This window comes from Rutidosis leptorrhynchoides, chromosome 4, assembly GCF_046630445.1.
Source record: "Rutidosis leptorrhynchoides isolate AG116_Rl617_1_P2 chromosome 4, CSIRO_AGI_Rlap_v1, whole genome shotgun sequence".
NCBI lineage: Eukaryota > Viridiplantae > Streptophyta > Magnoliopsida > Asterales > Asteraceae > Rutidosis > Rutidosis leptorrhynchoides.
Genome location: NC_092336.1, coordinates 357473786 through 357487805, shown reverse-complemented (window position 1 = coordinate 357487805; position 14020 = coordinate 357473786). Strand labels below are relative to the sequence as shown.

Sequence of the window (14020 nt, the reverse complement as noted above, 5' to 3'; positions counted from 1 at the left end):
GGATAAACAGAACCACTCGTCTGTAGAGAATAGATCGACAGAACTACTCGTCTGTAGAGAATAGATCGACAGAACCACTCGTCTGTTAGAGAATTAATCTATCTTTAGGATTCGTATAAATTAGTGGCAATTATAATAAACACTAATTCTTATGTTACCAAGCTACTAAGGTTGATATCCGGTATAATAATCCAACTATAGAATGTAGTTTCAAGTTCTTGTGTCTATTTTGTAAAACATTTATAAAAGCAGCGCATGTATTCTCAGCCCAAAAATATATATAAAAGGGGAGTAATGAAACTCACAATACTGTATTTCGTAGTGATTTATGCATATGACGGCACTGAACAAGTGCAGGGTTGGCCACGGGTTCACGAACGTATCAATATTGTGATTCAATATTGCAGGAAAGTACGTAGATGCAACGGAGATGATAAACACTAGTTTGACTGACGAGCAATACCCCCGAACCATACCCATAACTTGCATAGCTATAACCCATAATTTCCTTAGCTCTATCCCGCTCGCAAAACCCGTTTTGAAATAACTCGCTCATGACCTCGTCGTAGTATTTTATGTATATATACTAATAATAATAATATTAATACTACTAATAATAATATTAAAATTATTAATAATAATATTAATAATAATAATAATAATATGAATAATCTATATATATATATATATGTATAGAGATCGAGAGAGATGATAGATAAAAAACGAATCAGAAAACCGAATTCGTTCGACCTTTAAAGGGATGTAACCTCACCTAACCCCTCGTGCGATCACATGGGAGTTGTGAGGGTAACTCATGCGATCGCATGAGTCCTCTTTTCAGTTCAATATGTTCCAACAAACTTGCCGACACTCTTTTACTATATATGTATATTATTTAATATATAATATATTTAATCTTTAGAATTAATTAAATATTATATTATATTCTCGTGCATAGTTGATTTGTAATTTTAGCACCGATGAATTGTACGTTGATGCTCGACTTACGTGCCGGTTCCGGTTTTTCGAACGTCCTTTCGCACGCTTAGAAAACTTGTACTTTACGTTTCGCGACACGTACCTTTATTAATAATTAGACTTATTTGTCGATAAATTATATTATTTGAAATGTAACTTATAAATTTGATTGTTATGGTCATTTGATTCTTTAAATCAATGTCTCGTTATCTATCAAAGTCTATTTAATAATATTATTTTAAATCAAAACGTTTTATGACTAAGTTAATATTATATTTTATCACTTTGTAAAATTATATATATATTTTCATTTAGAAATCTAAATTTATTTATATTATATATTTTTAAAATATTTAACTAATAATATAATATTTAGTTTTTCAAAATTAACTATATTTCAAAGATCATTATATCAAAACCATTTAAATATTTAGAAATTGTTATATTACCTAACGTTTGTGCTTTAAAACTTAATTTGATATAAATAATTTATGTGCCAACATTTATTTTAACTTCTCAAACGTTCTAATTAATATAGCTAAATATCAATCGAATTAATAAATAAGTGTTACTATCGTTCACTTAACTAATTTGAAATCATATATTTTTAATATACATAAACACGTTTTAAATACACGTTACAAGTAATCTATATATTTAGTTCTAACAATTAACATTTCGACTTATTATATATATTCAAATTCATTCTTTAAAAGGTTTCATCTATATCATAAAATGTTTTCAATATTATGAAAACTAAATAATTATTTTATTAAAAGACACGAGGCAATCATTGCATTGAAAGTTAAGCAGGAATTTCTACTAACATTTGTCCAGTTATCATTAATTGACATATTTGTTCTTACTTGTAAATCACTTTACCATTTTCCGAATATTGTTAAAATGGAAAGATTTTTCAAATCAATGTGGACCTCACAACAAAGACTCGTAATCATATCACAATGTATCTGATAATTCAATCATTTGATATTATCTTTTAATTCCATCGATAACTATGTTAAACATATATTGAAACAAATACATTCATGTAAAGTATTATACATCTAATACTTTGTTAACGTTTTCAATTATTATAACTATATTTTGTATATACATATCTATGTACACATGAATGTTCGTGAATCGTCGAGCATAGTCAAAAGGGTAATTGAATATATGAACATAGTTCCAAAATTTTCGAGACTTCACATTACAGGCTTTGCTTATCGTGTCGGAATCATATAAAGATTAAGTTTAAATTTGGTCAGAAATTTCCGGGTTGTCACATCACGTTTTTACCCCCGATATTAAGCCCTAAATCCATAAAGTTCCAAAATTTATCGCAAAAATAATCGCTTTGTCGGTTGATTTTGTTGATTAAGTAATTACGAAGGCGATGCAAAAAGAATCAAGTAAAATGGAGCTAAAACGAAGAATCTAGAGCGAAAACGGTGAAAGTCAAGTTACGATCCAGGAAACAGGCTGACCAGGGTACCAAACGGCCTGCCATAGTGCAAAATGGCCTGCCACACAGGTCAAGCAAATGGGCATCAAAAACGTGTGATCTGATCAAACGGCCTCAACAAACGGCTTGCGCGGCCTGCCAGCCGTTTGCTGGCAAATTTCAAGTCTATTTAAAGGGCTCTTTCCATCCATTTCAACACACACTCAATTTGTATTTCACTTTATATTTTCAAGTTTTTTAGTTAGTTTTTAGTAGTAGATAGCTTAGCTTTTATTTTCCGGAGGATATCCCGGCGAGTGCCTGCGATCTCGAACAGATTTCTTCAGCCTTTTCAGGTTTTTATCCGAAACACTTGTCTTTTGTATTAAACATGTTTTGTTACCATTTATGTTTAATAATGTGTTCTGGTATTACCATATTAATCTGTATGATGCCATAATAGAAGTTTGGGTTAGCGTAGTTATGTTAATTTAGTACGGTTACTATTGTTATGCTGAACTTGTGAGTCTGATAGATTTGTATGCTAGCAACTTAAGGATTGACCAACCTAGGTTGTGATCAGGAATTGTCAACCTATATGAACTTAGCTACTTCATAGGATTAAGACCCCTGGTTATACTGTATCTGAAGATTCAATGAACTCGGTATGGTCGGAGTTCCCGAGAGGCATCTAATGCGCTTTTAGGACACAGAACTTAGGAATTGAGGCATGAATGACCTAGTATGCCTATTGACTATTCCAAGCAGACCCTCTTAGGAACTGTTAAGATCTAGCTAGTGCCTTGACTGTATGATCCAAACCTATTGCATGTTCTTGTTTGATTGTTGCCCTAGGATTAAGTCATATCAATTGTTTAGGTATCTGCTAGATTTCTATCTGCTTTACTTTCAGTATATCAATTATAATGCTGTATAATGTTTGATTTGGTATGATCTCATTAGAATGATGAAATGGTTGTTAGTTTTCATTTAGGATTTTGTCAACTTAACCCGACGGACTCCTTCCGTTTGTGATCAGTGTTCAATCAACACGGCACGTTGTTATTCAGTTAACTAAACTGATAACGATGGTTAGAATTAAAACTCAACTCACTAATAAACCTAGTGCTTTACTGAGGATAACCTCCGAGGTATAGTTACCTTTCAATTATACAACCAAGTGACATGCTTCTCACTACTCAACGAGAACTCTGAGAGTCTAGATATAAGTAGGTCTGTGTAATTGGCTCATCCAACCAGATCTACACCATTCCAATCATAGCTTTAACATCAACATAATTACCTTCCCCTAGCCCAAACTAATATCTCGGTCAACATTTCTTTGATCTGCATACTCCGGATATCCTTCCACTTTATTTACTTTTCCGCATTTAGGAATATTAGTTTAAAACAAACTACTATATTTTAGTCAGGTAATTTAACCAAAGATAATTATCCACCTGATCTTCAATTCGTTAAACCATTCAAAAACACGACCCTAGGTTAACTTAAACCTTCTATCATTAGAAATTCAAAAGTAAATTTAGGTCCCGCAAAATATAAATAATAAACCACTGTTTGCTACTTTTATCAGCTGATTCTAACGTCTTGCGACCTAACGACATCGCACGAATAAAACCGTCCATTTCAGTCATATCATTGTAGTTCATATCATGCAACATGTCAAAGAATAGCACATTGGAGGACGGCCCTTCAACGGCGTCCCCCACCACTACCGGTAGCAGTGGCGCCGTTTAAACGGCGGCTCGAAGAAGCTCAACCACGGTGATGGTTGCTAGCAGTCTTATGAGTTGTATTTTTTTATTAATCCAAGTTTATTTATTTATTTTTTTCTACTTTTTATTTTAATTAAAATAAAAATATAATATATATTAAGGGTGTGTTTGGATGAAACTAGCTGGAGCTGGAGCTTATTTTTAAAGTTGGTAGTTGGAGCTTATTATTTTTTATAAGTGTTTGGTAAACTAGCTGGAGCTTATTTTCTAGTTCATAAGCTCTACTTTTTTTCATAAGCTACTAGAAGTAGCTTATTTTTCTAGAGCTTATGTTTTTCATAAGCTCTACATTTTATGTCTCCCAAACGAAGCTTATTACTTGGAGCTTATTAAAATCATAAGCTCAAGCTTCTATAAGCTCTCATAAGCTCCTCTACCAAACACACCCTTAAATAAATATTCTCTCTTCAAAACACTGAAACTCAACAACTAAACGACCTCCTCTCTTATCAATGTGAGTTTTTAAGTGCCAATCCAGTCAACGTCCAATCACTAAATGCTCTCATGTTGAGATTTTAGATAATTGCATTACTTATGTTTTAAGTTTCCAAGTGATTAGAAATATTCACAGGAAAACAAAGATAGAACAAAGATATAACCTGAATTAGAATGCATTTTGCATTTTTACCAAAAACAATTGCTAAAATAAAAGAGAAAACAAAGAAATATCGGTATCTCAATTCCTGGGCAACTGAGAACATAGTAATAAGGCTGGATTAATAAGTTGTACTATAAGTATTTAGATACTACGTAATAAAAAAATCCAAGGGTTTCCCCAAATATTACTTATAAAATAATGATGATGAAAGCACAAATGCTGAAATAGATCAGTTCTAAACATTGTTTCTTTTACACCCTTTAGAAGCAATCTAAATGCACAACCAGAAAACAGTTGAAATCTCTTAATTTTATAAAACCACATCTATAACAACATCCTCTACATATGGCCTGGAAAAATGGACTCGTTGCTGTTTCGATTTACAACTGTCCGCTAGATGCTGTCTGGAAATTTGACCTGGTAATCTTGAGGCACCTATATACAGATATACAAAAGCTGGTTAACTATACGCTCAAATAGCCCCGTGACCCATACACAATGTACTGTTGTATAATGTAAACAGTAAAAGTAATTGTCTAGCGTCTATTGAATTCAATGATATGGCGGTCCATATGTCCAAAATTAGAAAATTCTGAATAATTTAATTATCAAAGACTATTCAAAGCATGAAACTGAACCAAAGTTGACTGGTGCAGTTGTTTTCATGGTTCAGTTTGATGAATAAACTTGAAACCAAAGCAATATTGTGAAAACTAGAAGGCCATAAATGCCTATCTTTTTGGCAATAATTCAAGCAAGTTGGCGGCTTATTCAAAAGATTTTTTTTATTGATACAATTTCAGGAGTATTTTATGAATTTAAACAATTGTGAAGGTGCACTGAGATTTACCATAAATGTAGCGGTGATCATCTTCCCGGCAAACCATCTCCCATGAAGAGCACGTTGAGCTGCTACTGAAGATTGCGTGTTCTCAAAACGCAAATATACAAATCCAGCACTGTTCCTGTTAATCCAAGAAAGAGAATATCAGCCTCAGTTATAACTAGTGAGATTTTATTGCTAACATTTGGTTGGACAGAATATGTCAGATTTTAAATAAACATACTTGTCACACAATGTTAGAAATAATAAATAATCATTAGCCTCAACTTGCAAGGCAATCCCAAATGATTATGAGGGTTAACGGATAATGTTTCTCTGTCAAGGCTCAAATAATAATGAGAGTAAATTACAAACATACTATTAATATTATTTTCCAGTTCATTTAAGCAGAAATTGAATTGAATAGGATAACCAAACATACAATGTTTTTTATCAATTTTGTTCCTTTTATGTCACTTACAGTTTTTCGCTAACACTTACTGACATGTGAAATGAAAAGGAAAGGGGATAAAGAAATATGATGAAACACATTTAACAAAAGTTCAACCCACAATTAATGAAAAAGTTGTCAACCATTTTTAAATATAAAGCACGTATTATAAAATTAACTTACTTCTCCACATAGATATGCCTTAGCTTTCCATACTTTGAGCATTCAGACTGAACGTCTTCCATGATATCTAAATCAAAATTTTGCTCGTCCTATATAAAAATAAAAGACTTACTAACAAAAGTAAGGAAGCGAGTTATGACAAAAGTAAGGAAGCGAGTTATGAATTTACAAGACCAACCTCCAATTCAGGATCAAACATGTTTTTCAACAACAGACATTCACTAGGAACACCAATGCTCTCTATGGATGGAACAGTAACAGGCGGAACAGAAAGAGCTGCACCAGACATTGTAGCAAGGCCGGGAAGAGAAACAACCCCCGGAGCTGGTGGTAGCGGTAGGCCCATGCTATTAGTGGTTGGGACCCCCATTGAGCCCATAACACTGCAACAAAAAAAATAAAAAATTAATAAAATAAATAAATAAATAAAATTTGTAAGACGTTGATCACAATATATGTTGAAGATAAGATTAAGATATATATAAGGGAAGAAAAAAAAACTTTAGCTGAGAATTAAAATGGGACCTTGGTATGGTTCCAGTACGATCCAGCTTCTGCATTAGAAGTGCCCGAGAACGTGCATTCAAAGACTGAAAATCATGTAAAAGTTACTATCACAATGCTGAAGTGAAAGGATATTTGTGTATCTATTTTCGTGATTGATAAATTATATTATCAAAAGTTAAATAAGACAAATGGAGGTTACTAACCAAGCCGCCACCATCATCGTCGTCGAAATCACCAGGATTAACACCCATTTCTTGCATTCCAGATTGATCAGTAATAGCAGACACCTACATTAACATTAACACTTGTATTATTACATAATATATAAAATATTAATATTAATATAAATATATATAATCAGAAGATGACGAACAAAACTACCACTCAACAAAAAAAAAAACAATTTGCGTTGCCACCTAGTGGTGCTGCTTCGAGAGATGTTCTAATAGTTTAAGAGTTTATGATAAAACATTTTTGCAAATACAACGCAAGAATATATGAAGTTAATATATCAACGTTACCTTCTATCAAAAGCAAACTAAAAAATTAACAAAATAATGATTAAGACGAAAAATGAAGATCCAATTCCAGATATACACAATGGCATGCCAGAAAAACAGTTTGACATTTAAAATATAAGGAATTATACCTTCATCATTCGACCAGCAATCTCCAACTGTCCATTCAAACTTTGAGCAGCCCTGGCATCTTCAAGTCGAGCAAACTAAAGAAAACAAAACCATAAAATGCTCAAGTTAACAGATAAATGAACGCCTTTTGGAAAATTATAACAATCATTATTTTGTATTAGAATCAGGTTAAGCAGTATTCTGAGAGTAGAAAATTCTGGCATGAGCTCACCTGAATAAAACCAAAACCTTTACAATTTCCCGTCTCGTCAGTAGGTAATTGCACGAGCTCTACAGTACCAAACGATTCAAATACCTGAGCATATAATAACAGAACTATATCGTAAAGACATTCAATATAAAGAAACTTACACTTGCTTAATTACTAATTAGTGTCATTTATTTCAAGTGAAGGTAAAAGGCATTTCAGAGAAGGTTCACTTTTTGGTCACAAATATAAAATAATTATTCAAATAAAAAAATTAGAAAACTAGGGTGGCGTTAAACCTGACGAAGTTGATCCTCCTTCATATTGTAATGCAGATTGCCAACATACAATTTTCTAGCCCCGCCTGCGTATGCACCGGTACCTGCAACTCCAGCAGCAGTTGCAGTTGACTGTACAAGATTCTTTTCAGCTTCAGATGGTTTGACCATCACAGGATTACCAAGAAGAGGTTGACCAGAGAGCGCAATTGCCATAGGAACAGACATTGAATCATAAAACTCGATGTACCTGAAAAACATTGCTAGATTAGAAGTTACAAAAGCATCTAACTACATAAAAAACATTGAAAATGGAAGTTCCAAAGTTTTGTCTGCTTGTTTGTTTTATTGTAAGAGATAAGATGATTGAAGAGAATTAACATATTCTTGGATATGATTCTAAATCAGAAAAGCGTACCCAACCCCTTTGGAGCGTCTTGAGTTACGGTCCATAATAAGACGTACATCGCGAACCTGAATTCACATTCGGTCATATTAGCACATTCATACATCTATATAGCAAGAAATCAAAAACGAAAATTTCATATTCAATTGCAGCATATCATTGTTGTTTTATTAGTATATTTGTTATAATTCATGACGGTATATGTCTAATTTCCTTTAAGAATATACTATATCTTGTTGGAAGTGTTCATGTTTCAATGAGCATTACATGGACGAGAACAGCATAAACACAGAAAAGCAATGTACTTCACGACCATGGGTTAGCCTAAACGAGTGATGCGTCACTATATGTAATAACTATTGTTGATTAAGTACTGCTCTTAATATGTCCTATCACTCAAAATTTACAAAGAACACACCCAATGACTGACAGATTGCAGCAATCGCATAATGAAAAACAAAATGCAAGTATCAAATGCATAACAAGATAGAAAAGGAGTTTAAAATCAACCTTGCCAGCCCTTGAGAAAAATTCGTAGACATCTCTTTCATCAGCCTTCAGAGATATCTGTAATTTGGTGTAAAAGTGAGATTAACCACACAATAATTGATGTTTATATAAATAAGAAAATAATACACACACACACACACACACCAAATTTGTAGCCATCAAAGTAAAATACAAATGTCTGTAGTAAGTTATATTACCTGATATGCAAAGACCGTCCGCTGATCTCGTTCAGGGTCAACCTCTGGCTCTATCGGTCCTTCCTTTTTGTCTTTATATCGCCTGAAAGAAACCAACAATTGCAAGTCAACTCATTTATGTAACGTATGTAATGAGATGCTGATGAAATCCACTAATTATAACGTAAGGATGGAATGGAAAACAGAACACTCCATAAATGAAACAACTAATCTTCAATTTGTGTAACGGAAGGCCAAAAGATTGACCTGGAGAACAATGTAACAATTAATAGCATAACAAAACTATGTGATCCAATTTCACGTAACAATGAAGGATGGGTTCTGTACCTTTTCTAATGAACCTAAGATTAGCTGACATGATAATATTAGTTAATCGGTGGGTCTGAACCTGATAAAAGTTTTTATTTCATGATTAGACATTGCCAAAGAACAGCAACTGGCATTACAAAATAATAAATAAACAACACCAAACCCATCCTGTTTTCATAGACCAACAATGAGAAACAATCAGTATGCTGCATGTCTTGATTTACACCTATCTATAAGATGACATGAATATTCTTTTAGTATAATTAACTTCTAACACAATTTTATCCCGGATCGCTTACAAGTCTGAAGCACAAACATTTCTTTATGGGTATAAAATATAACAAAGTAGAGTATGTGGCCCTCGAACAGTATAAGATTTTCTGCTGGATAACTATTGGTGGCATTAGACCTGAAATGCAATAATAATAATAATAAAAATGATAATAATATAATAATATATCCAGCAAAATATAAATGGTTCTTGATATCCACAAGCAGAGCCTCTGTAAAGCGAATCCCACTACTCCCTCAACAGCATTTCTGCAACAGAACACATACAGATAAGAGATGATTCTAGTCGGAAGGTGGAGGATAATGAAAATCATAACATGACATCATCACCCTGCCAGAACACATGACATCGTCACCCTGCCACCATCAATCTTGCAATTTCAAGCTTATAAAAAGCCTATAAGGGAGTGTTTAGACCCACGACCTGAGTTCTTGAGTCTGGTTTAGAAGCAACAATGACCATCTGAGAATTGCTTTAGCACATCTGCGAGTTCCCATTATCTAGTGTTTAATTTAATATTCTATTCTCAAAACAGTATTTTCAATATTCATAATTCTAAGAAGCTAAGGTATTACAACTAACTATGTTACTATGTTACCAATGAAATAAGCTATGTTGGCACTAGCAGATATACCATTAAGCAACCGATCAATGATAGAAGGATGTGTGGTAAACATGCGTTTGAAAAATCAGATTTCCTTAGCAAACATCTAAAATGGCTACTTTCGAACTAGAGAGGAATGCCGAATGCCAATTATATAAAACTCTAACGAAGATCGTCTTAAAAGTTAACATATTTGTTTGGAACAGACTATGATTACAATTGTAAAGATCATAGTACATAAACATCCGCATCCCATTGTCGTAAACTGGAAAGTCGTATATGATAGCAATAAACAAAAAACCGCTCAGATATTATACATGTCAAACAATGGTCATGGCCTAACTCGACAGCTTAATATCATCAAAAATATAAACATAAAACTTGGGGAGTACTCAATCACGAAAGGCATTTTTGTGGCCCATTCGTGGCCAAAGATACCACCAACAAAAAACAAAGAGGATATGCACTATGCTTTTCAACATGTAAGCTTTAACCCAAACAAATCAATTGCAAGGTCAAACAAACTAAGGTTGAAACGTGGTTTTTCGTTGGGAATCCATCTTGAACATGTGTTACAAGACAGCACACACGCATCTATTAACTGTCAGGTGCTATAACCTCACTAAAAGACCGGTACTTTCAAGGCATTTAGCTGGTTACATGTCAAGCGATATAGCCAAAAAATCTTAAAAATACTCAAATCAGAACAAACCTACCCCAAAAATCAGTCTTACACCAATACACCTCCAGCCGTCCTGAAAACCCCAAAATAAAAAGATACTCTAAGAGCATCATTCAATCTAGACAATTTGCATAGAGCTCCAGGCATTATATTCAAGGTTACAAATCTCTCTACTCGGGGAGTACTCAGCTAAGAATTTTAGGGAATACTCGGCAACTCAGGGAGTACTCGGATGTTGACTAAGTTTGACTTTGACCGATTTAGGCCGAGGTTTGACCAATTTTAACTGATTTTCCATGTTTTGGCTGATTTCCTGAATAATCCAGAGTTTGGCCGAGTTTGACCAAATTTGACTGAGTTTACCTAAGTACTTGCCGAGTACTCCCTGAGCTACGAAACCGAGTACTCGCCAAGTAATTCGGAGTTCTGCAACACTTATTATATTGTACACTCTAGCCCCTTGACAATATACTTGCAAAAAAGTCAAATTTGCGAAACACATACATAACCAAGTTTAGAGGCATAAATGGTGAAGCGAACATGTAAGGACTAATTTTTTATCACTGTTAAACAAATAATGAGCCACTAATGCCAGTCAAAGAGATATAAATAAGATAACACTAATGCAAGTTTAAAAAATCAAAGAAAATATGTAACACAAAATTAAAAAATGAATATAGAAAGTACCTGCTCTCTCGCTCAGGTTCTCTAGTCTCCCTTTCTTTTTCTCTTTCCTTTTCCTTTTCTCTTTCTTTTTCCCGTTCTTTTTCCCTATCTTTAACCTCCCATTCACGACTCTTCTCCCTATCCCGTTCACTTCTGACTCTATCTGACCTGCTACCACTCCGATGTGATCTCTCGCGTTCTTTATCTTTTTCTCTCTCGTCCTCTTTCTCATGTTCACGTCCATGTTCCCTCCTTCCCCTCACCCTGTCATCACCTCTGTCCCTGTCTCTTTCTCTGTCTGTGTCCCTACCCTTACCATTTTTCTCCCTGTCTGCACCTCTGTCTCTGTCCCTGTCCCCGTCTCTTTCTCTGTCAGTATCCCTACCCTTACCATTCCTCTCCTCCCTATTCTTCTCCCTATCTCTGTCTCTAGTTTCACGACTACTCCTTTGTCTGTCTCTATCACTTTTATCCCCTTCTTTTGGAGATGAACGGTGGCGTGAGGAATCCCTTTCTTTATCACGATCACGCAACTCTTCACCGGATTTTGTACGCTTTGACCTCCGATCATCGTCGTTCTTATCACTCCGATGTCTAGAGCTCTGCCGTCTTTCCTTATCTTCATTTTTACCACTTTCTTCACCGCCATTAGCTCTTTTCTCTGAGTTTGGTACATCAGAATTTTCCACCATTTTTTCCAAGTAATCATACTCGTCAAAATCCATTGGATGCTCAACTAATAGTTACCAACTCTGCATGGAACAAAAAACAAAACACATCACACTTAAAACTTTCCAGTTACAATTAGGGATTTTAAGATCAGTAAACAAAAATGTTCAATTTAAAATTGCTTATCTTCATGTTCAAGAACCAAGGTTCATAAACTTTAAACAGTACAACTTATGCCTTCTTGTATTTGCTATTAAGTCTTAAGTTGCATAGTCCACAAATCAAAGTTTCACCTCTACAAACTTACATATATCCTCCAGTTTCCATCCTTCATTAACGAGAAAGAAGATATATGGACTACTTACTTATACAACTTACTCTTATATGCTAAACCTAAATCACCCATGAAATCCATATTTGATTTGATGTCCAACAAACACACACACACACAGAGAGACACGTGTTTTGTAACTTTGAGTACGTAATGCAAGTGCCTACTCTAATAACAAACTCATGCGCGCGCACATATGTTACTAAATTAACTAATCTAATACAGTAAAAAAAACTCAAACGCACACGCACAAATATACTTAGTTATTCCTACAGCTTATTGCCAACAACTAGGTTATAATGAACTCATGAGCACAGACACCCTCATATCTTTTGCCATTTCAAGTATTTATGGAAAGTATTCTATTACTTACATAGCCTCCAATTTCTATCCATCATAAAATACACACTGAAAACAAATATGCTTGCTACTTAAATATACAACACACACATGCATACGCAGATATTAATAATAATATTAATATTAATTAATCTAATAATACAGTTTAGTCCAACTATAAACACTTAAAAGTAATCATTCTAACCTAATATAAATGAACACTATATAGAAAATTACTAAGTTATACATAGAATAAATACAAATAGAACACTTAAAAGCTACACTAATCTACAGTGAGTAAATAAATTTATAGCATTTCTAATTGTAAGAATATAAACTAACCTGATAATAAACTTCATCCAACTATATACACTTAAAACCAAATGACCAACACTAACTCGGTATATATACTGTATTAAACAATAAAATACCTACATACAGAACAATTAAAAGCATAAAAAATCACATCATTACACTAGAAAGAGAAAAACAGGAATACAGCATAACATCTCGCTGTAAGAATTGTAAGAATATAATCAAGGAAAAACGATTTCTGAGCCCTAATTTAACTTAACAAATTGAACGTAATCAATCAATATATATGTAAGAAATTAGGGTTAACAAATGGAATTAGGATATTTCAATTCATTGTTTACCTAATTGATAAATGCCGGGTGAGAAAAATTCTTTGTTTGTGTATTGGATTTGAGCAGGAAGTTCATAAAAATGAAAGAAGAGAGAAGTGAAGAAAAATGACTGCGATTTTAAGATGTATACGATACGATACGATACGATACGATACGATACATAGCAAGTGGATGTAACATATGATTTAAACGGAAACAAACCTAAAATTTGGGCTAATGAACTGGCTTACTTCTTTTTGCTCACAGCTTAATTCGTGCCACGTGATAAGCTTTCATTTTATATTATTTTCACGAAAAACTCAACTATATGAAAACAAGAGATCCATAAAGACCTCTAGCATACAAACAAGAGAAGCAAACAAGCGTAAGTGTGGATGATAAGTGCGGATGGTGTTTGTTACATGTTGAGTCGATAGATCACTTATTTCTTGATTGTTCATGGTCATTTATATCTTTGGCTTTATTTTATTGGT

General features: G+C 33.7%; 1 protein-coding gene across 1 annotated transcript; it reads right to left on the bottom strand.

Moving 5' to 3' along the window:
- Positions 1-4972: 4972 nt before the first annotated feature.
- LOC139904599 (uncharacterized) lies at positions 4973-13659 on the bottom strand. The gene is made up of 14 exons (XM_071886533.1): positions 13557-13659; positions 11583-12313; positions 9009-9090; positions 8812-8868; positions 8314-8369; positions 7917-8145; positions 7642-7725; positions 7430-7504; positions 6984-7067; positions 6799-6863; positions 6452-6656; positions 6274-6362; positions 5667-5781; positions 4973-5251 (listed from the first exon to the last, which is right to left on the bottom strand). The coding sequence occupies exons 2-14, from the start codon at positions 12284-12286 to the stop codon at positions 5210-5212; spliced, it is 1887 nt and encodes a 628-aa protein (XP_071742634.1). The 5' UTR covers positions 12287-12313; positions 13557-13659; the 3' UTR covers positions 4973-5209.
- Between the last annotated feature and the right edge of the window lie 361 nt (positions 13660-14020).

Bases quoted from the DNA above. Each gene is read 5' to 3' on its own strand.
- LOC139904599 (XM_071886533.1), bottom strand. From the start codon at position 12,286: ATGGATTTTGACGAGTATGATTACTTGGAAAAAATGGTGGAAAATTCT. The intron at 7,068-7,429 runs GTATAATTCCTT...ATGTTAATGTAG, and splicing joins TTGCTGGTCGAATGATGAAG to GTGTCTGCTATTACTGATCA. The intron at 6,864-6,983 runs GTTAGTAACCTC...CATGATTTTCAG, and splicing joins ACGATGATGGTGGCGGCTTG to TCTTTGAATGCACGTTCTCG.